This window comes from Oncorhynchus mykiss, chromosome 13 (genome assembly GCF_013265735.2).
Source record: "Oncorhynchus mykiss isolate Arlee chromosome 13, USDA_OmykA_1.1, whole genome shotgun sequence".
Classification (NCBI taxonomy): domain Eukaryota; kingdom Metazoa; phylum Chordata; class Actinopteri; order Salmoniformes; family Salmonidae; genus Oncorhynchus; species Oncorhynchus mykiss.
Window position 1 is genome coordinate 47,992,008 of NC_048577.1, and position 25,818 is coordinate 48,017,825.

General features: G+C 42.3%; 1 protein-coding gene across 1 annotated transcript; it reads right to left on the bottom strand.

Annotated features, from left to right (window-relative positions):
- Positions 1–7,573: 7,573 nt before the first annotated feature.
- Positions 7,574–23,942, bottom strand: LOC110486618 (serine/threonine-protein kinase SBK1). The gene is made up of 4 exons (XM_021558361.2): positions 23,699–23,942; positions 18,144–18,382; positions 11,903–12,105; positions 7,574–11,498 (listed from the first exon to the last, which is right to left on the bottom strand). Exons 2-4 carry the CDS (start codon positions 18,328–18,330, stop codon positions 10,713–10,715), a joined length of 1,176 nt encoding a protein of 391 aa, XP_021414036.2. The 5' UTR covers positions 18,331–18,382; positions 23,699–23,942; the 3' UTR covers positions 7,574–10,712.
- Between the last annotated feature and the right edge of the window lie 1,876 nt (positions 23,943–25,818).

Below are 25,818 nucleotides of genomic sequence, written 5' to 3' on the forward strand. Positions count from 1 at the left end.
CACCTGTTTTAAGATGTGATAATTTTTATCATAATTCATCTCTTTTATTAGAGGTATCCATGATTCAGTAGCCGTGATTCAGTGGGACAGGTTAGGTTAAGATATTCTGTATAAAAAATGCTCGAACATATGTTGAACTTGTGTTGCATTCAACAAAGGGAAGTCTGGATGTATCCGTGCTGTTTATGTTCTCTTTATGTAAGTACAGTAATTGTCGATAACTGCCCTATTCTAGACTGCTACTGTCATGTTGAACCACTCACCCTCTCCTTGTATGAATAATTCTTCTGCAAACTGTTCAGACGCCTTCTGTGACCTTTTCTTCTATTCCTCTACCTCTGTTATCAGGAATAATCTGCTCTCAATGTTTTACTGCGCGTGTCTGCCTCACTTTTAACTGGGTGTCATCCTGACCTGGTGGGTGGTGCACACAGAGCATATCTCACCTTGTTGAACTCAGAATATAACCGTGTTCCCACCTGCTAAAATAGACGGGCATCCCATTCCTGTGTGAGAGAGCTGTGGCTTTGTCTCCAGGAAGAGGGTTTAACTGAGCAAATCTGCATTTTAAGCAGCCAATTTCACAGGGAATATTCAAACAGCTGTTGTATTTCCTACCCATGGAAGATGAGACTATATTTAGCTGCCTTTCATTACAAGGGTTTACACATGGACAGCCATTTGGAATGGCAGCTCCATATGCTAACAGTTTGATCTCTTAGCATACAGATGTAGGATCTTAATTTGAGCACTTTTGTTGCTGAGAATGCTCCTGCACTGCAGGAAGTACCGATGAACATTGTGATTTACATAAATTTGCTGAAAACCCACACTAACACACAGAAAGTATTCAAACCTTTTTACACATTTTGTTACAGCCTTATTCTAAATGGATTTGAGAAAAAAAATCCTCAGCAATCTACACACAATACCCCATAGTGACAAAGCAAAAACTGGTTTTTAGAAATGTTTGCAAAAAAAAATACTGAAATACCTTATTTACATAATTATTCAGACCCTTTGCTATAAGACTCAAAATTTGGCTCAGGTGCATCCTGTTTCCATTGATCATCATTGAGATGTTTCTACAACTTGATTGGAGTCCACCTGTGGTAAATTAAATTGATTGGACATGATTTGGAAAGGTACACACCTGTCTATATAAGGTCCCACAGTTGTCAGTGCATGTCAGAGCAAAAATCAAGCCATGACGTCGAAGGAATTGTCCATAGAGGTCCTAGACAGGATTGTGTCGAGGCACAGATCTGGGGAATGGTACCAAAACATTTCTGCAGCATTGAAGTTCCCCAAGAACAGAGTGGCCATCATTCTTAAATTGAAGAAGTTTGGAACCACCAAGACTCGTCCTAGAGCTTGGGCAATCGGAGGAGAAGGGCCTTGGTCAGGGTTGTGACCAAGAACCCGATGGTCACTCTGACAGAGCTCTAGAGTTCCTCTGTGGAGATGGGAGAACCTTCCAGAAGGACAACCATTTTTGTAGCACTCCACCAATGGAAGCCACCAGATGGAAGCCACTCCTCAGTAAAAGGCACATGACAGCCTGCTTGAAGTTTGCCAGAAGTCACCTAAAGTCTTTCAGACCATGAGAAACAAGATTCTCTGGTCTGATGAAACCAAGATTGAACTCTTTGGCCTGAATGCCAAGTGTCACATCTGGAGGAAACCTGGCACCATCCCTATAGTGAAGCATGGTGGTGGCAGCGTAACGGTGTGGGGATGTTTTTCAGCGGCAGGGATTGGGAGACTCGTCAGGATTGAGGGACAGATGAACGGAGCAAAGTATAGAGAGATCCTTGAGATCCTTGATGAAAGCCTGCTCCAGAGCGCTTAGGACCTCTGGGGCGAAGGTTCCCCTTACAACAGGACAATGACCCTAAGTACACAGCCAAGACAATGCAGGGGTGGCTTCGGGGACAATTCTCTGAATGTCAGAGCCCGGACTTGAACCCAATCGAACATCTCTGGAGAGACCTGAAAATAGCTGTGCAGTAAAGCTCCCCATCCAACCTGACAGAGCTTGAGATGATCTGCAGAGAAAAAAGGGATAAACTCCCCAAATATGGGTGTGCCAAGCTTGAGTCTTCATACCCAAGAAGACTCAATGCTGTAATCGCTGGCAAAGGTTCTTCAACAAAGTACTGAGTAAAGGGTCTGAATACTTATGTAAATTTGATATTTCAGTATTTTTACTTTTAATATGTCAATGTCAATGTCAATACAATTTTTTTGCTTCGTCGTTATGGGCTATTGTGTGTAGATTGTTGAGGGGAAAAAAACAATTTTATACATTTTAGAATAAAGCTATAATGCAACAAAATGTGAAAAAAGTCAAGAGGTTTGAATACTTTTCCGAAGGTATTAACGTATATTAACAGCAGCACTTTTCATGTAGCATACTTTTGGCTAGATTATTTTCTTGTGACAATATACATCAAATTAAGATCCTACACCTGTAGGCGACTGATGATGCTGGATGTCTGTCTGAAGATGACAGATGCTTAAGAGTTTGGTGGAAAATACAAAACATGTATTATGCCTCATTGGACAATTATGAAACACTTGCACCATCCAACATAATGTGGGTTGTATTTCAGTCATTGTGGAAATAATGCTTCTTGCATAAATACCATGACATTTCACATTTTTCCTACAGTATCCTGTAAGTATTTCCCCAACCCCTGTCCTCTATCACCAATGTGTGGAATCCAACAAGTTGACACATCAGTTAATGCTGTGACCGGGTATAAGAGATATTCATATAACGTAGTCGTAGGTTGTAAACCCAGTAGAACTCATCAGATGATGATGTAACTAGGGCAGTTCCACTATAAAAGCCTTTTCAAATGTTAACTGGGTATAAGAAAGGCGTAAGTTGTAAACACAGCAAAATGCCAGCCTCATAATTGCTAACCTTGTTTGACTTTGGGCCATTTCAGTGAATGGAGTGACCTATGAGAGCTATCATTTAACTCTGTATCAAGTGTTTTGTTAGGACAAGCGTTTTAGCTGTATCTAAGATAAATAATCGCTTGTTTATCTTAGAGATTAAGTTAAGAGAGACAGGGAGAGCTGTCATGCTAAGTTGTCTCATTATAATGTTTATGCCTAAGGCCCACACTTCTCTCACTCTTTCACTCTCTTTCTCCATCTCCCTCCCTCTCTTCCTCTCTCCTCTCTCTCCCGCTCTCTCTGTCTCGTTCTCACTCCCTCTTCCTCTCTCCGTGCATGCAGCAGCCTTAGCTCTGGGCGCAGTGTTATCTCAGCTCCCAGGACTCTGACAGGCTCATTCGATCACAATCCCTCCCACTATCTCAGCAGCTCAGCACAGCAGCACAATGCCATTGCAGGTCACTCAGAATCTCATCACCGAGGGCCACAAAATAAAAGATGCACAACAGGGCCTTGCACAGACCATTTGGGGTCAGTGAAAAAAAAAGTATCTTCCCCCAAAAATATCCCGCATCAATTATTACAAGAACAGAGGAAAGCAGCACAATCTGATGAGTAAAGTATTTTGCTAAACTATTTTGAACTGGAATAAATGCTGCACTTATTAACAATGACCAACACAATTCCAGTCATCATAGAAGATAAGAAATACTGTAGCCTATCAGTACTAGGCTATATACAACCCAACTCAATTTGAAATACTGTAGCCTACCATTACTAGGCTATACCCAACCCAACTCCATTTGAAATACTGTAGCCTATCATTACTAGGCTATATCCAACCCAACTCCATTTGAAATACTGTAGCCTACCATTACTAGGCTATACCCAACCCAACTCCATTTGAAATACTGTAGCCTATCATTACTAGGCTATATACAACCCAACTCCATTTGAAATACTGTAGCCTATCATTACTAGGCTATATCCAACCCAACTCCATTTGAAATACTGTAGCCTACCATTACTAGGCTATACCCAACCCAACTCCATTTGAAATACTGTAGCCTACCATTACTAGGCTATATCCAACCCAACTCCATTTGAAATACTGTAGCCTATCATTACTAGGCTTTATCCAACCCAACTCCATTTGAAATACTGTAGCCTACCATTACTAGGCTATATCCAACCCAACTCCATTTGAAATACTGTAGCCTATCATTACTAGGCTTTATCCAACCCAACTCCATTTGTTGTCACTATCATGTGTCCCAGTGGTTTTCAAACTTTTTGACCCATGACCCAGATTAAGGACTGGTACAAAACCTGTGACCCCAACGTAAACACATGTGTACTACACACGGACATGCCCACACAGTCGCTGTACAAATGTAGCCTGTCATTACAGCCATAAACAGTGATGCATTTTCAAAACGCAATATAGACTACAGAACTGCGTTTTGTACCTGCATTTATAGCTGAAATTCATTCATGTTAGCAGCCAATATCAACTTGGGGTATATCATGTCACTTCTCTGGAGTCCAGAGCAATCATACGGCCTGCTTGTAGCATATTATAAATGGAGGTTGCAGGATCTGATGCAAAGCATGCTGTTTCTGCACCGCGCCATCATTTTGGAGTGCTTCCTGCTTGCAGTGCTCGTTAGCAGCAGGGTACCCCTGTTCTTCCTCACAAGTATCGTAATAAATTCGCACAACGGCATCATTTGTGAGTACATCCTGCCTGAGGAGTGCTCATTGGCAGCAGGGTTGCCCTGTTCTTCCTCACAAATATTGTAATACGTTGTCCAAAATATGTTACATCTTCATCCCATAATATTGAAGGCATGTTTGCAGCTGCTTATCTTTAGACAGTAGCCACCCAAACTTGGTCAGAAATATGAAAATGATCAATCAAATCGTCAGGTAGCCTGTTGTTCTGGCAAACTGTAATTTACATGGATGATAAAAGTAGGCCTACTATGTTGTGCCTGGCAAAATTAGAAAAAAAAATCCGGTCTCTTATCTGGATATGCGCGACCCGATACTGTTGATTGGTCGTTGGTCAACAATCAAGAAGAGCAACTGTTTGATTCTGAAGCATATATGAGAATTTAAGGATGGCAGTGGATTCACAACGACAAAGAAAACAAAAATATTTTTTTCCAGGGAGGTGGGGGGGGGGGGGGGGGGGGGGGGTCCACCCCTGCCTATGCCCTATGACTAATGCACAATACGTGAAATCACAAAATAACATCATTATAACTCTTATCTCTGCCAAAACATCTGCCCTCACAAATTCTCTGTTACATAATCAGATGTCACACATTTGAGGCACACAAGCACCACCAGCCAGACAGCAACAATCCAAGCTGTATAGATCAAACACCATCTTTGCAAATCATGTAAGTGCCCCCACAGTATATCACTGTGACATGGGTTACAGCTCTGTACTTTGTCAGCGGCGCGAGTCATTTTGGCAGCACGCAATCGAAAATCAATATTTCACCACACTATTACACATTGGCTTGTGTTGTTGAAGCCCAAAAATAACCTGGAGAATTACGGAGTGCATCAGGTTGACGTATTGGACACAGAGTGATAAATGTTGGACCATGAGGGATGGCTTCGTCTCTCCCCTGGGTTCAATGACCTAGTATCCTCAGTGAAAGAAATTGTGGAATCGCCTTCACATTAATATTTTATTGTCGTGTGACCATGACTCTATCTACTCTTTGAAAAATAGTTATTCATGGAGAATTTCCTAATAGAGATTATTTGTTATAATTTGTCTGATTATTTTATCATTTGAGTCAGATAATTTTTCATAATCTGAGTCAGATAATTTTTCATAATCTGAGTCAGATAATTTTTCATAATCTGAGTCATATTTTTTTATTTTTATAGTTTGAGTCAGATTATATTTTATTGCATGAGTCAGATTATTTTTTATAATTTGAGTCCATTTCACACCAGTTATCTATTTTTTGCCAAACATATTTTTCTGTGTGATATGTCTTAATTTCTTGTTCTCCCTCTTTTTTATTTTTGTTAATTTTAGGATTATGTGTCTATTGGTATTGGCAGATATTGCTGCACTGTTGGAGCTAGAATCATAAGTATTTTTGCTGCATCTGTAATAACATCTGCAAAACTGTGATTTGATTTTAGATTTGATTTGATTTGAGATGTCTATATGTAGAGGACTTGCTCCCAACAATATACTCTTGTGGATGTGAAAAGCCTCCTGCATGTTTACCCCTCAAGGTTTTCCAACCTCCAGGACTTGGAGATGAAATGTACAGTTCCACTGGACCTGTAAGCCATTCCTCTCTCTACTTGGCAATGAGTTCACACACTCTTACACACTTGCTCAAGGCTCTTATAAAGGCTCTTCAGGATAAACAGGCACACTGTGGCCAGTTTAATATCCCTCAGAGTTGGATACAGTATCACACTCTTTTTATTCACATCGAAAGATGTCAAATCTTAATTTGAGCCAGTTTGCTACAGCAGGAAAACAATCCTGCAGCAACAGGAAATGGGAATTATAATGTGGATTATAACTAATGGACATTTCTGTCGGTATTGATACACAAAATCAGGTCTGAATTTTCAAAATGGAAATTACAAACTTCAGAAGCCTTTTTAAACCTTGAATACACTACAAGTTTTCCTGCAACAGGGTGATTGAATTAAGATCCTACATCTGTACAGGTCATCTCTGTGGTCTTACACTCTGTGTGCATGATTAGCTAAGGAGACTGAACATCATTGTATTTTTTTCATTAGAAGTAACATTCAGATAGTATTTAAGGATGTATCAAACCGTTATCCTCCCAGCCGCTCTCCCCCTGCTAGCCACAGCTACAGTAGAGACAGTAAACATGACAGTGGAGTGGAGAGGCAGTGAGGTGTGCAGTGCAGTGCTCTGTAATAATTGCTATGCTGAACATGCAGTCCTGATGATTTCCACTCCAGCAGCAGCAGCACTGCCTTGGCCAGGGTGAGCTGCTGTGCTGCATCCAATCGGATCCACAGGCCTGCCCTGGTACTGGTTGTCTCAAGCACTGATGCTCAACCTATTCACTCACCCCTTCTCATTATCTTCACACGCTTCATCATTGTGATACACAATGTAGGCCCCAGAAAGAATATCAAATATTTTTCAGGCCTCCCGAGTGGTGCAGCGGTCTAAGGCACTGCATCCCAGTGCTAGAGGTGTCACAACAAACCCAGGTTTGATCCCGGGCTGTATCACAACCGGGCGTGATCGGGAGTTTGGCTGGCAGCCTTTTACTTGGCTCATCACGCTAGAAATCCTGGGTCACATTTGCCAACATCCCATCTGGGATTGTATAATACAGACCAGCCCTGTTTTGGATTAAATCACTTTACTGTACATCACAACTGAGCAGAAACAATGCATCAGTGGTTTCAGAATTGAGTGGGGCGTCATTGAGTGGGCTCTCTAAAATACCTTTTAAATAAACACCAGAACCATGATTCATCCAGATGAATTATACTTTCAACACAACACAGAGTGGTCATTTCCACCGTGATCTAGTCTAGTAGCACATCTCCTTTCTGTCGCCACCAGCCAGCCATGCTGCAGCCTCTCAGGCACCGCACACTTCAAAGCCACACAACAGATTCAAGCTTAATTTCAGATTGCTTTATTTCATTTTGAATGAAAGGAGAGGAAAGTTTAGGGAAGACAGCGTTCTATTGGATGGACTGAATAAGAGATGAGTTCTGGCAGCACATGTTCTACAGACAAACTCCACAACAAAATTACACGGCACAGAAAGACAAGACAGAAAGACAAGACAATCCCATAACGTTACTAATAACAAAACACATAAATAACAGATTTATAAAATATCTACTCATGTGAATATATCAGCAGCTGAGAGGCAACAGAACTGGACTGCTGCTTTCAAAATGCATTGATGTTTTTTTAAAGACAAAAAAGTACTGAATTTATTTTTCTCCTGATCAGTCTAGTGTGTTTCTGAGGGGGTGGTGGGTGTGGCAGAGGGGGAAATGGGCCCAGTGTGTTTCTGAGGGGGTGGTGGGTGTGGCAGAGGGGGAAACAGAGCCCAGTGTGTTTCTGAGGGGGTGGTGGGTGTGGCAGAGGGGGAAATGGGCCCAGTGTGTTTGCCTCTGTTTACATACAATAAGTATTTTCTCCAGTAGCAGAAAAATAAATACTGCAACTTTTCACTCTAGAGATTTATTTCAACAGCGTTCCTGCAGAGCAATATTGATTCATGCAAACATTTCTGAAAAACACAACACGCAGAGAGAGGCGAGTCTATTCTAGAATGAACTGTTGTGCATTTCTCCCAAATGCCTCATGTATTTCAGATTTTCCATGGTGGACATGATATCCAGTATCCCATCCTGTTTTCCACCTTTTATATTGTTTCCATTTCAAAGGTAAGCCACACAAAATAAAACAAATAATTCAAGTCACATCCCAAACGTACTTGAGGACATGTAGGTAGTATCCCCATAGTCCCACTACATCGTCTGTGATCTTGTGATGGAAGCCTATACAAATACAGCACGTCAAACACAATGGAACAATTATTTTTTGCTATTTCAGCCCTGGATTTTGTTTTGAGAACAATATCAAATTATGCAAATTTGTGCCACAGCAAAATGTCACTATACAACTATTTTTTTGCACATATTTTTCACTTTGAACGATTACTGTACGAGCTGATTTCACACGTGTTCTTTATTAACCATGCAATTAAGAAAATGCTCATCCATTCATCCTTTGATGCTTTCATCTGACATCTGCATGTACAAATTTACCAAACGAATGTATAAAATAAGAGACCAGTCAAGGAAATTCATTTGTAGGATTCTGCCTTTTTACCTACTGTTAAAAGCTAAAAGATAAGAAATGAGTTATGGTACGACATGCCCACAGAACATGTAGGTTCAGCTGGAGGTTTTAAATGATCCCTAAAAGAGGATGTATATGGTGTGTATATGGTATAATACATTATAAAGAGTATACCTGAGAAAACTCTAAATGAAACCACTTTATGCTTTACATAAAACATGAACATTTCGTCCTCATGTCACCATGACACAACAGTCAATAAAGTAAAGTAAAACCATAGTAGCGTTAAGCTTCTAATGGTTATGTCTACTGCAGGCTATCACCTAAAGTCAGCATCGGTGTTCTTATCCATTACTGCATTACTGTCATGGTGTACCAGGCCTAGCAGGCATAGCACGCAGACAAGAGGAGGTGAACTAAACACTCGGACTGACATAATAATGCACTATAGCTACTGCTAAAGAGGTAATGGCCAACATCAACATAATCCATTCACATGAGATGAAAAGCAGTTCCATGGGATTATATGACATTGCTATGGGGGAAGGTCAAATGCAGTTTCCCTTTTCAAAATAGCTGCTTAAATTGCACTAGCAGTAAAACAGTGGCAAACGTAAAGTATAAAACAAGTCAAATCTCTAATGCTACTTTAGAAAATAAATAGAAAAAATATATGTTCAGAAATCAAGGACTCAAATAAATAATATGAACAAAACTACATTACATAAAGCTCTTATACCCACAGAACATAAGGGTATACAATACAAACACACCATAGTACCATTGGTTCACATTGCACTATGGTAAAAGTCACAACGACAGCCAACTTTTACACTCTCCAATTATCTTTTACTGGTGCAACTACAGCAGATTCAAAATGGTTTCATTTATTCCATTATTCCATGAGCCATTTATCAGAGAAGTCATTTTTGCAGAGAAGTTGCTTTGAACATATTGCTTTACGATAGGATCTGGTGAACTCCAATACAACTTACTAGGACATTTATGTTGCTATTCTGTAAAAGCTTGTTTTGTCCTTCACATGTTTGTTGTCTCTGTCTGATATTGTTGTACATTTTAGTCTGGATATAGCTACAGTACAATACATCAATAAATGCCTGCAGACGCCCACACATCTGTTCAGTAATCAGTACTGGTTGTGATTGTCTTTTGTAATTCCCTCAGAGTTAATCGTCAATAGGAATGTCTGTCAGAATCTATAGTGAAACAACCACCTCCTTCAAGCACCAACCATCATTTTTCCTCATCTTCCTTTCTCCCCAACCTGGTCTCAGAGAATTTCGTATTACTCTGTACATAAATCCATGACACTCCATTTAGCATGATATGCTACGCTTCGTTTCGTATGGTATGTATAATTTGTGGATGTCCATCACCCATTTTGTATGATATATAACAAATTACATTTCGTATTATATGTTACAAATTTTCTAAACGTACAATATGTTACGAATTTGCAAAACGTACTATATGTTACGAATTTTATCTAGGTGGCTAACTTTAGCTAGCTGGCTAATGCTAGCTAGGCTGGGGGTTAGGGGTCAGGGTTAGGGGAAGGGTTAGCTAACATGGTAAGTAGCTAAAAACTAGTAAGTAGTTGAAAAGTTGCTAGAGTTGTCCGTGATGAGATTTAAATTTGCAAACCTTTGGGTTGCTAGACATTCGAGTTATACACCCGACCAACCACCCTACTTTCGTTTTTGCCTTAAGTAACCACCTGTCTTATGTAACCATACAAAAAGTAACATATCATAATAATTTCAGTGTCGAGGATTTACATTTGCTATGTTACTTCTAGTCTATGAGACCAGGTTGTTCTCCCACCTCTTCCTTTAACCAGGAAGATCTTTCTCTGTTATTTGACCTTCGTATGTTAGTGTTTATACAGTGTGTGTATGTGTGTGCACATAGCCAATCTCTACACACAAATTTCAATGGGCGTGGCCACCAAGATGCGTCCGGCTCCTCCGTTGTCACGGGAGACACGTTCGTAGCTGCTGGTGGAGGAGGGGGAGCCGGTGGAGGAGTAGTGTCCGCCCATGGTCTCTATCAGGCTCTGCTGCTTTAGCCTGTCCACCAGTACATCCTCTTCAGATGACGACGAGCTGAGCTCCACCTGGGGCCCACTGCCCACTGACACTCCTCCCGCAACGCTGCTGCTGCCCGGCTCAGTGTCCAGCATCCAGTGGTGGTTGAAGTAGCTGAAAACCTCCTTAACAGAGCAGCGGCGCTCCTGCTCAATGGACAGGAGCTTGCGGAACATGCGCAGCCCCTCGTCTGTGAAGCGACGCCACTGAGAGGGCACCGTGCCCGTCCGGCGCCGCTGCCAGCGCACAAACTCCTGGTAGAAGGCGTCCGACGGCAGGGCCTTCTCCCAGGGGAAGTTGCCGGTGAGCATGCAGAAGAGGAGGACACCGAAGGCCCACACGTCAGTGCTGTAGTCCACGCAGAAGCCTTCGTGCTGCGAGGCGTCGCACAACTCCGGTGCCGTGTACGGGATGGTTCCGCTGACACGCTTCACCGGGGAGCCGGCACGCCGGGTCATGCCGAAGTCTGACAGCTTGACCTTACGGCACTCTTTGTCAAAGATGAGGATATTCTCAGGCTTGATGTCCCGGTGGACTAGCTTCTTACAGTGCAGGTAGTCCAGGGCGATGGCCACCTGGTGGACACAACGCTTAGCCACCGCCTCTGGAAGACCCACCTAAACAGAGACGAGTACACACTGAGGTCAAACAATCCACCAACAAGTAAAATATTTATTCCGTCCATGAGAATGTGTGTTTGGCCATAAGCCAAGGATTTTATGTAACTCTCCATTGTACATGTTGACTAGGGGTTATCAGGTATTACATTAGTTATAGACCTTCTATAAATAGTCTTCAATGGATGACGGGGTGGTTAGATAATGACTTGGATTATGTTGCTATCTGAGCTTTTTCTAAAAATAGATATACAGCACCAATATCTCACATTAATTTTACACATGAACATTTATCATGTCGAATCTGTACATTATCCTTCAGCTGGAAATAAAACAGCTTTTATGTTATTCCTATTTCAGACATTATGTTGAGAGCCTTCTATTGTAACAGCAGATGAACACACCTGAGGGGGAATGATGTCGAAGAGGTCTCCTGCCAGGGCATACTCCTGAGCGAAGACGTAGTAGTCGTCTGTCTCAAAGGCAATGCCGAACATGTTGATGATAAAGGGGCAGGGAGACAGGTAGAGAGAGATGCTGTACTCCCTTAAGAAGCTCTTCAGTTTGGTTGTTTTCTTCCTCAAGAACTTCAGAGCCATCTTAGTGCCTAGAACATAATGTACAGTACTTGATGAGAAATGTTCTATGAGTCCTATGAGACAGTTAGATGCTCCAAATTTAGGCTTGTAAATAAATTAAACTGATATGAATTACAAAACTTGTCTGGGATTAATTCAATTTAGTGAGGTTACAGGATTTCATCCAAGACCACATTTTTTTTCGCTGAGGGGGATTTCTAAATATTCCAAAGCCTCTGTCAGAATAGTTTAGTCATGACACCATCCTCTTTACCTACAGAGGGGAGGGGATGGGGCTGCATGGGCACTTCAGCTTTGATGCAGCGGATTTGGCAGTAAATTGAAAGTGATTACATACAAAAGTGTTTCAGTAAACACGTACTGAAATAGAGCCAGTAAGTGCAACACTAATAAAATTAGAGCCAATGATTGGGAGGGGGAGCTGCTTTTCCTTTGCCTGTCTGTAAATCCTTGTGATTCATATACACTCAGTATAAAAAACATTAAGAACACCTTTCCATGTCAGACTGACCAGGTGAATCCAGGTGAAAGCTATGATCCCTTATTGATGTCACTTGTTAAATCCACTTCAATCAGTGTAGATGAAGGAGAGGAGACAGGTTAAAGAAGGATTTTTAAGTCTTGAGACAATTGAAGACATGGATTGTTTATCTGTGCCATTCAGAGGGTGAATGGGCAGACAAAAGATTTAAGTGCCTTTGAATGGGGTATGGCAGTAGGTGCCAGGCGCACCGGTTTGTGCGGTTTGTGTCAAGAACTGCAGCGCTGCTGGGTTTTTCCACCCTCAACAGTTTCCCGGCCGTATCAAGAATGGTCCACCAGCCAAAGGACATCCAGCCAACTTGACACAACTGTGGGAAGCATTGGAGTCAACATGGGCCAGCATCTCTGTGGAACGCTTTCGACACCTTGTAGAGTCCATGCCCCAATGAAATGAGGCTGTTCTGAGGGTAAAAAGGGGGGGGGGGGGGCAGCTCAATATTAGGAAAGTGTTCCTAATGTTTGTAATATGCAGTGTTTAACATAAAGACACAGGAAGCGTGACATGGATTATGTCGTCTGGGAGGAATAGCGCAGAACAATCTGGAAGGAAATGTCTCAGAACCTTCTACCGACTACAGCCTATTTCCTTGAATGACAGGAAAACAGAAATTAGCAGAGGAAATATGGGAAGGGGACAAGGTCAAGACTAGGAGATGGAAATTTGCCAGATAGAAAAGCCTCAATGTCTGTCTCTCCCTGGTGCCACAGTGGCTCTGTGAGCTCAGGGGAAAAGAGAAGCTTCTTCAATAGCACCACCTCAGCTCTGGTCAGAGCATAAAGTAGTGAGCATGCAGACATGCCTGGCATTCAGGTCAAAGGGTTCAATCTTGGTTTCATCAGACCAGAGAATCTTGTTTCTCATGGTCTGAGAGTCCTTTAGGTGCCTTTTGGCAAACTCCAAGCAGGCTGACATGTGCCTTTTACTGAGGAGTGGCTTCCATCTAGTGGCTTCCATTGGTGGAGTGCTGCAGAAAATGGTTGTCCTTCTGGAAGGTTCTCCCATCTCTGTCAGAGTGACCATTGGGTTCTTGGTCACCTTCCTGGCCAAGGCCCTTCTCTCCCAATTGCTCAGTTTGGCTGGGTGGCCAGCTATAGGAAGTGTCTTGGTCTTTCTAAACTTCTTCCATTTAAGAATGATGGAGGCCCCTGTGTTCTTGGGGACCTTCAATGATGCAGACATTTTTTGGTACAATTCCTCAGATGTGCCTTGACACAATCCTGTCTCGGAGCCCTACAGACAATTCCTTCAACCTCATGGCTTGGTTTTTGCTCTGACATGCACTATCAACTGTGGGACCATAGACAGGTGTGTGCCTTTCCAAATCATTTCCAATCAATTTACCTTACCGTAGGTGGACTCCAATCAAGTTGTAGAAACATCTGAAGGATGATCAATGGTAACAGGATGCACCTGAGCTCAATTTCAAGTCTCATTGCAAAGAGTCTTGAATACTTATGGAAATAAGGTATTTCTGTTTTTTTTTTTGCACATAAAAAATGTAACTGTTTTCTCGTTGTCATTATGGGGTATTGTGTGTAGATTGATGAGGATTTGTATTTATTTAATCCATTTTAGAATAAGGCTGTAACACAACATGTATACTTTCTGAATGCACTGTGTATTTATTTAAACCATTTTAGAATAAGGCTGTAACACAACATGTATACTTTCTGAATGCACTGTGTATTTATTTAAACCATTTTAGAATAAGGCTGTAACACAACATGTATACTTTCTGAATGCACTGTGTATTTATTTAAACCATTTTAGAATAAGGCTGTAACACAACATGTATACTTTCTGAATGCACTGTGTATTTATTTAAACCATTTTAGAATAAGGCTGTAACACAACATGTATACTTTCTGAATGCACTGTGTATTTATTTAAACCATTTTAGAATAAGGCTGTAACACAACATGTATACTTTCTGAATGCACTGTGTATTTATTTAATCCATTTTAGAATAAGGCTGTAACACAACATGTATACTTTCTGAATGCACTGTGTATTTATTTAAACCATTTTAGAATAAGGCTGTAACACAACATGTATACTTTCTGAATGCACTGTGTATTTATTTAAACCATTTTAGAATAAGGCTGTAACACAACATGTATACTTTCTGAATGCACTGTGTATTTATTTAATCCATTTTAGAATAAGGCTGTAACACAACATGTATACTTTCTGAATGCACTGTGTATTTATTTAAACCATTTTAGAATAAGGCTGTAACACAACATGTATACTTTCTGAATGCACTGTGTATTTATTTAAACCATTTTAGAATAAGGCTGTAACACAACATGTATACTTTCTGAATGCACTGTGTATTTATTTAAACCATTTTAGAATAAGGCTGTAACACAACATGTATACTTTCAGAATGCACTGTGTATTTATTTAAACCATTTTAGAATAAGGCTGTAACACAACATGTATACTTTCTGAATGCACTGTGTATTTATTTAAACCATTTTAGAATAAGGCTGTAACACAACATGTATACTTTCTGAATGCACTGTATATTTATTTAATCCATTTTAGAATAAGGCTGTAACACAACATGTATACTTTCTGAATGCACTGTGTATTTATTTAATCCATTTTAGAATAAGGCTGTAACACAACATGTATACTTTCTGAATGCACTGTATATTTTTTCATAAAAGTCCTCTTGGGTTTCTAACCACCTGCACACATCTTTACTGTACCTTGTTTTGTTAATGTCACTGTTTGTCTTTCAATTGTCTATTTGTGTGTGAATAAATTAAACTAAAACTACACCAAATGATATGATCGTTGATATGGTAAAAACGGAATGTTGGTAAAAACGGAATGTTGAACTATTAAAATCAATAGAGAAAATTGTATCGGGAAAATATTTGCACTGCAAATACAAGATAACTAATATTGTCTCTCTATAGTCGTATACACAAGTGAACACTAAATATTAATTGATCATACTGTACATTTTGAAGAGGTTTAGATGGATATAACAAATTGTGAATATTAATTCTAACTAAATCAGATTAGAAAGTGAAGAACTGTTTTGATAGCTTGCGTCAAAATGATTTGATCTCCGAATATACATTTTTGCTGAATTGTGAAAATCCCACATGATGACTGATATGCAATGAATTATTCCAGAACTACAGCTCTACATTCAAGCTAATATCCACCTGTATGATGGATTGAGTAAGCATTATCAAAGCTATCATCAAACTATAAAATTAAGATTGGTCTCCCCTATGAATCATGCTAATCTGAGATTATACTCATACCCAAATTTAGAGCCACCCTAATTCCCAGAGTTTTGATAGGGTAGCAAATTGGCCTGCCTCACTAAAACCCAATTACACAGCAGCATGATTAAGAAGTCATCATATAAAAACTATTCAACACATCTCTGACGGCAAGAAATCTTTTCATTATTTATATCCTGAGTTGATAGCGTCAAATGTTTGAATTGGGGAATGTAATATCATGGCAGCGTGGGATCCTAGAGCTGGGTAAATACTTTATTTTGTACCTTTATTTAACTAGGCAAGTCAGTTAAGAACAAATTCTTATTTACAATGACGGCCTACACCGGCCACACCCGGACGACACTGGGCCAATTGTGCGCCGCCCTGTGGCACTCACAATCACGGCGGGTTGTGACACAGCCTGGATGTTAGTGTTTTTGGACATGATTTAGGTCTAATGACAACCCAGTGATAGTGTTTTTGTACATGATTTAGGTCTAATGACAACCCATGATAGTGGTTTTGTACATGATTTAGGTCTAATGACAACCCAGTGGTAGTGGTTTTGGACATGATTTAGGTCTAATGACAACCCAGTGATAGTGGTTTTGTACATGATTTAGGTCTAATGACAACCCAGTGATAGTGGTTGTGTACATGATTTAGGTCTAATGACAACCCAGTGATAGTGGTTTTGTACATGATTTAGGTCTAATGACAACCCAGTGGTAGTGGTTTTGTACATGATTTAGGTCTAATGACAACCCAGTGGTAGTGGTTTTGTACATGATTTAGGTCTAATGACAACCCAGTGGTAGTGGTTTTGGACATGATTTAGGTCTAATGACAACCCAGTGATAGTGGTTTTGTACATGATTTAGGTCTAATGACAACCCAGTGATAGTGGTTTTGTACATGATTTAGGTCTAATGACAACCCAGTGATAGTGTTTTTGTACATGATTTAGGTCTAATGACAACCCAGTGATAGTGGTTTTGTACATGATTTAGGTATAATGACAACCCAGTGGTAGTGGTTTTGGACAGGATTTAAGTCTAATGACAACCCAGTGATAGTGGTTTTGTACATGATTTAGGTCTAATGACAACCCAGTGGTAGTGGTTTTGTACATGATTTAGGTCTAATGACAACCCAGTGATAGTGGTTTTGGACATGATTTAGGTCTAATGACAACCCAGTGATAGTGGTTTTGTACATGATTTAGGTCTAATGACAACCCAGTGATAGTGTTTTTGGACATGATTTTGGTCTAATGACAACCCAGTGATAGTGGTTTTGGACATGATTTAGGTCTAAAGACAACCCAGTGGTAGTGGTTTTGGACATGATTTAGGTCTAATGACAACCCAGTGATAGTGTTTTTGGACATGATTTAGGTCTAATGACAACCCAGTGATAGTGGTTTTGGACATGATTTAGGTCTAATGACAACCCAGTGATAGTGGTTTTGGACATGATTTAGGTCTAATGACAACCCAGTGATAGTGGTTTTGGACATGATTTAGGTCTAATGACAACCCAGTGATAGTGGTTTTGGACATGATTTAGGTCTAATGACAACCCAGTGATAGTGGTTTTGGACATGATTTAGGTCTAATACAACCCAGTGATAGTGGTTTTGGATAGTTCCTTTCACTGCTTTATAAAAGAGCGGAGGACAAACTGTACACTTTGGTGGCTTGTGTCATTATTCCCCTAGATGTAGGAGGGTCATTTGCTCCCCCCCACACACTTCTGAGTTGGTTATTAAACAAGACTGTAAAGTGCACTGAGCAGATGGTTGACATTTTGTCTTGCATTTTATGTCATAAAGGCTGAAAAGATTTGCTAAAATAGGTCATTTTGATAAGCAATCTGGATGGGGTTTGTGCTTCACTGCTATTCCGAAACTAGGGACGCCGCATTCACTATAATTATGGTCCACAAATGAATTCTTTAAAGAGTGGAGCGATCTAAATACTTCAAAGATGTGTAAGATTACTGTGGCCGTGGAAAACATGTAAAAAAACACATTTTAGATGGAATCTGGAGTGAATCTAAATGTTCTGATTGTAAACACTGATATAAAACCCCATAAAAAATTATGATTTGGTTGTTTTCACATCAGCAAGCAATGTTTCTGTTTTGTTGAGCTCTGTTGATGGTCTGTCTGCAATAGACCAACTGACATGAATACAACACATTGGTTATTCTCAACGGCGCAGGTAGCTTCCATCAGAGACAAACTCACCCCTGATTTTGTGGATGACCAGGTCCACTTTCCCATAGGTACCCTTACCCAGCTCCCTGATGACCTCATAGTACTTGCTGATGTCTAGCTTCTCCAGGTTCTGGGCAGCAATGAGCTGCAGCTCCTCCAGGATGTCGATGGAGGTGCGGGACCCAGACCCGTGGGACCCATGGGGAGAGGAGCTCATTCTGCCTGGGAGAGATGCCTGGAGCACAGGGATCTGGTGACTGCTGTTGTTCCTAAAGAAGTTAACAGGAGGAGCAGGAAGGAATGCAAGGTTAAAGAGAGATAGGCACGTAGCCTATACAATGAAAATGGTGGATACACCAATGGCTTTTGTGTCTCACCTCTCTCTACACACGGAGAGACACACACCTCGCTTATCGACAACATCAAAGACACTGAGTGTTTTGTATTCGAGACAAATAAGCTCTTATGTAAGCATTGCGTTCTGCGTTAAACACAGATCTACTTTCCGCTGTGTGAAGCCCCTTTCAAGTGACCGAGATCACAGGCCTCAGTTTCCACCCAGAGAACAGTGCTGGGAAACACACAACCACTGCAGAGGAAAGACCAGAGACAGCTAATTCCCTTTCCACTTCACTAATCAGTCACTCGCACTCTGGATTCAGATCATTTGGCTATGCGTCTTCTGTTACTCTTCTGTGCCCTCCAAAACTTTGTTTCAAAATGTCTCCTGTTAGAGTTCTGTGAGATCCATAAAACCTTTAGTCTAGGTCTGAGCCTCAAATTACTCCGAGCATCAACTCAACATTCACTTGCATGGCAAAGGAGAGACACAGCGACAACAGTGGTTCATTCTTGACAGGCACTTTCATTATCTTGCCTGCCGGTGAAATTTTGTCAGCTCAGCTCACTGCAGATCTGTTTCAGTCGGCCGTCTGATCCAAGACCATGTAACGACAAGCCAAGAAACACTCATTTGCAATATCCTTTCTCTCATCACCCAGGGCAGACAAATCTCCGAATGACTGAATGAACTTCACGGCCCTGATGGTACAGCAGAATTGTGCCATCTCTCATTAATGAAGATAAGAATGTGTTGAATGAGACAGGATGCGAGAGACATCCTGTGGATAGTCCATCTGTGTATGCCTCAGGGATGGCTCCACAGTGTGTGTGTGTGTGTGTGTGTGTGTGTGTGTGTACTTATTTTTCAGTGAGTTTATGCATTGTACATGTGTGACAATTCACTGAGGGGGCTGTTTCAACAGGGGAGCCAGCTGGCTGTCCATCAGAGCAGTACTATGACTACTAGCAGCAGTCCAGTCAGCATCCCACTGACAAGGTTATTAAAACACACAACAGCCTAGGCAGCCCAGTCTCGTTTCTCTTCTACATATGAAGATGAACCAGTGCCTCAAACACACAGACACACACACTTCTGCATGGTTTGTGTCATATCAAAGAGTCTGGAGATGAAAGGAGAGTCAAACAGTGGTAATTAAGCTCTTCTCCTCTGCTGCAGCCCTGACTCAGCCCCACAGCAGCCACCAGGCCCGCTCCCTCGCTGCTCCCCGTCCCCGCTTCCTGCTCCCAGTCCCCATCCCCGGAATATTCATGCCCCCAGTCCCCATCCCCGGAATATTCATGCCCCCCGTCCCCGCTTCCTGCCCCCAGTCCCCGTCCCCGCTTCCTGCCCCCAGTACCCATCCCCGCTTCCTGCTCCCAGTCCCCATCCCCGGAATATTCATGCCCCCAGTCCCCGTCCCCGCTTCCTGCCCCCAGTCCCCATCCCCGGAATATTCATGCCCCCAGTCCCCGTCCCCGCTTCCTGCCCCCAGTCCCTATCCCTGGAATATTCATGCCCCCAGTCCCCGTCCCCGCTTCCTGCCCCCAGTCCCCATCCCCGGAATATTCATGCCCCCAGTCCCCGTCCCCGCTTCCTGCCCCCAGTCCCCATCCCCGGAATATTCATGCCCCCAGTCCCCGTCCCCGCTTCCTGCCCCCAGTCCCCGTCCCCGCTTCCTGCTCCCAGTCCCCGTCCCCGAAATATTCATGCCCCCAGTCCCCGTCCCCGCTTCCTGCCCCCAGTCCCCATCCCCGGAATATTCATGCCCCCAGTCCCCGTCCTCGCTTCCTGCCCCCAGTCCCCGTCCCCGCTTCCTGACCCCAGTCCCCGTCCCCGGAATATTCATGTCCCCAGTCCCCGTCCCCGCTTCATGCCCCCAGTCCCCGTCCCCAGAATATTTATGTCCCCAATCCTCGTCCCCGCTTCATGCCCCCAGTCCCCGTCCCCAGAATATTTATGTCCCCAATCCTCGTCCCCGCTTCATGCCCCCAGTCCCCGTCCCCGGAATATTCATGCCCCCAGTCCCCGTCCCCGCTTCTTGCCCCCAGTCCTCGTCCCCGGAATATTCATGCCCCCAGACCCCGTCCCCGGAATATTCATGCCACCGCAATTCCCAGGAGGACCTCTGGGAGCACCAAGCTCTGTTTGTCACACAGATAGAGCACTGTGACCACCGTGCCATGTCTCTCCTCAATGGGATTCAGCTCATCTGTATTCAAAGCACAGACGGAGCACAGTTTGACGGGTGTACCTTGAGTCACAGCCCTCATCCCCACCCTTCCTCCTTCTGTATCCCCATGTGACGCTGGTCTTTGCATAACACACTGGAGAAAAGGTGGTCGATGACGATTGGTGACTGGAGGGCCCAAGGGGCAGTACTGCAGGTGGGGGAGGGGCTGGGTAGTGCAGTGAGAAGCCTGGACACCGAGGACCTTTTTGTCGCTTTGCTGCAGCTCACAGCTGATAGAGGGCAGACAGGCAGGCAGACAGGCTGTAGTTAATTGCTGGCGATGCCAGGGATATTGACTTGCAGTCTGGGTTCTATGTGACTATAGGTAGGATACGTGACAACCCGCACAAAGTGCTGAGCAATGGTCATCTGCCTCCTGCTCTCCACACTCACACGTGCACGCAGACACATTTACACTCACACAAACACACCCCACACAACAGAAAGAGCAGCACAGCAAGAGCTGCCTTAGCCAGCTGATCAATGCTGCCTGCCAAGGTCCATTCTTGAGTATTTACACCTAATAATAATGTCTAATGTCTAATCAATAGATCTGGGAGTAAAGAGGTAATCCACCTACAAAATGTTACCATCACTGTAACATGAGCCGGAGTGATTCATTTGTAGATATGCAGTGTAAATTGTGAATATCATGCTTTGTTAGTAAGATTTGATGTGATTTTTCTAGAGGGGAAACAACAATGTAAATGACTGATTAACATGTCAAAATCTACACAAATCAAGAGACTGAGCTGTGAACTGAAATGGGATCACAGTTTTGTGATTTATTCTTCATGGCATTGCCTGTCTCCCACAGTTACGATGTGGATGATTGCCGCCCAGTCCATGATTAAATGAGGAGTCTGGCACGCTTATAAATGTGTCCCATGTCCTCTGTAACACACGTTCACTGCCTTGTCTTGCTTAGCCATTTAGCCATTTTCAAATGGGAACTGTGACATGGTCTTTGATGTTGTAAAATGTATTCATCCATGGATGCAACACAGCATCCATCTACAGTGAATTGTGTGTGCATAGCATGTCCTCTGTGTTGTTGTTCAGTGCAGTAGGTATTCTAACAAAGGTATCAGTTACTTAGAGAAGTCCTACTACAGCTTTACTGGACGAAAGGCCGTTGATGCAGTGAGATTGCAATTTGAGTTCTGCTGGTCTGGTAGATAGTTCAATTACCTGGGCCATTGACCATGTTGGCAGGCTGTTGGAGTATGTCCTAAACCCAAACAGAACATCCAGCCAATGTACTGTTTTCTTTGTTTAACTGAGGAGTGGGGGCCATTCGCCTCTATTTGCTGTACATGTTTGAACGAATCTAACACAGCCCATTTTGCCATCCTCAAAAAAGTACATTGTCCTACATTTCCAAACAGCTAGGGGATGTGAATATAGTTTTGTGTGTTTGTATAGTACCAGAACTAATGTGCAGAATAGGTCAGCCTGTGTGGAGGGTGCTTTAGTTGTCATGACTCATAACACCTATGAATAATAAGGGTCAACATGGTTTATTTGGTGTTGTAACAGTGAGCAATTTAGACCAAAAGATAGAACAGTGCAGAAGTCCTTCTCCTGGGGTCTGTCCAATAGTACAATAGGCTATATCCCAAGGACTAGGTGAACTGGGTGCCACTGTTGTTTCCTCTCACAGTCAAGGAGAAACGCCAGACAGACTGGCACCTTGATGCCCTTAGCGTATTATTGTCAAATACAAACAGGTGAGTGCCAGTAAGAAAACACCCACAATGCCCCCAAACCAGCAGCTCTCAAATCACAAAGCTCACAATTTGAATGATATAACGGTACATCTAGAATTAAGTTTGCGTCGTAAGAGAGGGATGGGTTTCTGTTGTCTCTCACAAACCATTCAAAATCCCCAGAGGGGTTTCTCCAACCTCCACCAACAGCAAAGTCAACTGTTTTCACTCACATTGCTTACATAACACTGTCACTGTCTGTCTGAGAGGAAAGCCATCCAACCTGCTGCTCTGGGTAATGCTGAGTATCTGAATATGATCCCCATTACATCTACAGTATAGTCAGTGAGGGACACTTCACAAAGAATATAGTTTGCATATGCTCTGAATGCTACAGCTGTTTCTCCATCTCACACTGCTGTATGGCCAGTGTGAGATGGAGATGACAAAGGCAAAGGTTAGAATAGATATCCTCTGAACGCTCTGGTTAAGTGGCCACAAAACACACACATCTTTGGATCACATGTCCCAGCACAGACAAAGCACGATTATCGTCAGACACTATTTATTATCTACAGCGTCTGAGGAGAACAATGACATGTTGTGTCTACAGGAGGATTCATATGGAACTTTACTGTAGGTTTTAAGAATAGAAAAATAATTTGTTTAAAAGGTAAATGTGTGTGTGAGTGTGTGTGTGTGTGTGTGTGCGCGCGTGCGTGCGTGCGAACAGACAAGGCACTGAGGAGAGGAGCATAGGAACATCCACACCAACACACAACAGTTTACAATGACAGATGTAGCACTTGAGCGCATCATATCCATTTCAAATGGCCTTCTACACAGGTATTTATTAATAGACATAAATATCACTGCAATTCATTGGAAGGCTATTTCACTATGATGCTATCAATCCAAATAGCTTCAGCCATAGGCTATCATACCCATTGTCCTTCTCCTACTGTTGACTATCCTGGTCTCAGGCTACATGTTACGATGCCGTAGATGTATTAAATAATAGGTTACTGTAAGACAATAATGCACAACAAATAACAATTTGAGAGATGTAAGCACACAAGTTAAACCACCTAGCTAATTCTAAACCATATTTTAAAGCACATCGACTTGCTTGTAAACATGCCATTACGGGATGAAAACAGACCAGCAGGAATAATGAATGTGTGAAACATTATGCAAAATCAACAAGCAGGTCTATAAAATCCAAATAAAAGCACTGATAAATTGATTGAAATTGTTATGATCCAACCAACAATGATGATTCCTTGTTATCAATGTCTCTTACCTCTCAGATTGCGCTGCATGCAATAGCTGGTGCTGTCATTCCGTTCAGCAGAAACTTTAATTGTATAGCAGGATAAACCGTTACAGGACTGGTCTGATTTTCTGTGCAAAATCGTGTCTCTGAATAGTGCAGATTCAACGCTTTGTTGCCAATATGCACAGCGGCGCACAATAATATCACTTTGCTGGTGCTTCTGTCTGCTTCGTCAGTACCTCTGTCAGCCTGACTTGCCCTATTGTCTCTGTCGGCCCACGGCTGCTTGATGTAACTACCGCCAGGCAGCGAGGGTGAATTAACGCCAGCCCTCCGCAGCGGCGGTCCAATCGGAGAGCAGAGCGAGGCAGCAGCGGCGCGACATATGGGAGGGAGGGGGTCTTGTGTCTCCATACAGATCCCCAACATTCTCTCTCTTTGCGCAATGGGAATAAACAACAAGTAAAAAACGAGTGGAGGAGATATAATCTCATGTATTTGAGTAATATTTGACCCATGACGTTTAAATAGCCTACAAATGTGTGTGGAACAGGTGTTGGCATCGGCAGGTGTCAAAATCAAATCAAATTGTATTTGTCACATGCGCTGTATACAACTGGTGTAGATTTTACAATGAATTGCTTGCTTATGATCCCTTCCCAACGATGCAGAGTTAAAACATAATATAGAAAATAGAAACACAAGAGGAATCAACTAAAATACATGAGAATGGAGCTACCTACAGGGAGTACCAGTACCAGATGAATGTGGGTACATATTTACATGAAGGCAGGATAAAAGGGACTCTGCATCAGGATATGGACAGGTGGACAAGTGATTGACAGGTCAGGAGTTTGGACATAGGCTTTTGAAATGATGCCAATATTATGGATACTTTAGTGCAGCAGTCAAAATGATACTGAAAGCAGGCCTATTACATTCTAGACCACCATGTCCCATGGGACAAAGAGTAGCCAAAGCATGGCGTTTAAATTGTCATTGTCAACTTCTGAATCAGAACAAGGCATGCATTTAGATTGTCAAACTTACTCAAGGAATGAATACGTGAGTCAAGGATATTATTTACATAACAAATGTAATTGAAATTCACAGACAGGCAGGTCAAGCAAGGTTGACCCATAGCAGGTCCATGTCAGAGGCAACCGTGCAAGACAAGTGATCATGAGTGTGGAGTGGGAGTAGCCTGTAGTGGTGGTCTCAGAGAAGATGTCTCAGAGAGTTTGATTCATGGTCACAGCAGAATTCTACCATGGCAAGGCAGTAAAGTATTCTCACATAAAGACTACAGTGTACTGCTGACCTCGATCTGCCCTGGCAGCTCTTTCCATCCTCAGTGGTTCTTCGTTACTGTCACGTTCTGACCTTAGTTCCTTTGTTATGTCTTTGTTTCAGTATGGTCAGGGCGTGAGTTGGGTGGGTTGTCTATGTTCGTTTTTCTATAATTTGGGATTTCTGTGTTCGGCCTAGTATGGTTCTCAATCAGAGGCAGCTGTCAATCGTTGTCCCTGATTGAGAATCATACTTTAGTAGCCTGGTTTCACTTTTGAGTTGTGGGTGTTTGTCTTCCGTGTCAGTGTGTGTTACCACACGGGACTGTTTCGTTTATTCACGTTTATTGTTTTGTTCCAGTGTTCTGTTGTGTTTGATTAAACATTATGGACACTTACCACGCTGCACATTGGTCCTCCGATCCTTCTCACTACTCCTCCTCAGAAGAGGAGGACGAGATCCCTTACAGTTACATTGAACCTGTGTAAAACTGTGACTATGTGGAGTGAGCCAGAGACTAGAGTCTGAGAGTAGGCCACTTCATTGCTGAATAGGCTAGTTCAGAATTTCCGTTTTTGCATTGAATCACGTTCTCACAATCTGCATTTACCATTATTAGTAAATTGCAAATTGCTGGCATGTGAGGGTGGAGAATTGGTGTGCTGTTCATTTGTAGATAGCAATGCACGCATATTTCAAACTATTGTGACAGGTAGGCAATTGCATCCACTCATCTTTTTTTCAAATGCACCAAATCAGGCTGTGAATGTGACCAGAGTACTGGAGAGCATGTGCCCGAGGCAACAGCATTCATTTGTTGTATTTCTATGAGTATCCATTTCTAAACGGACACAGAG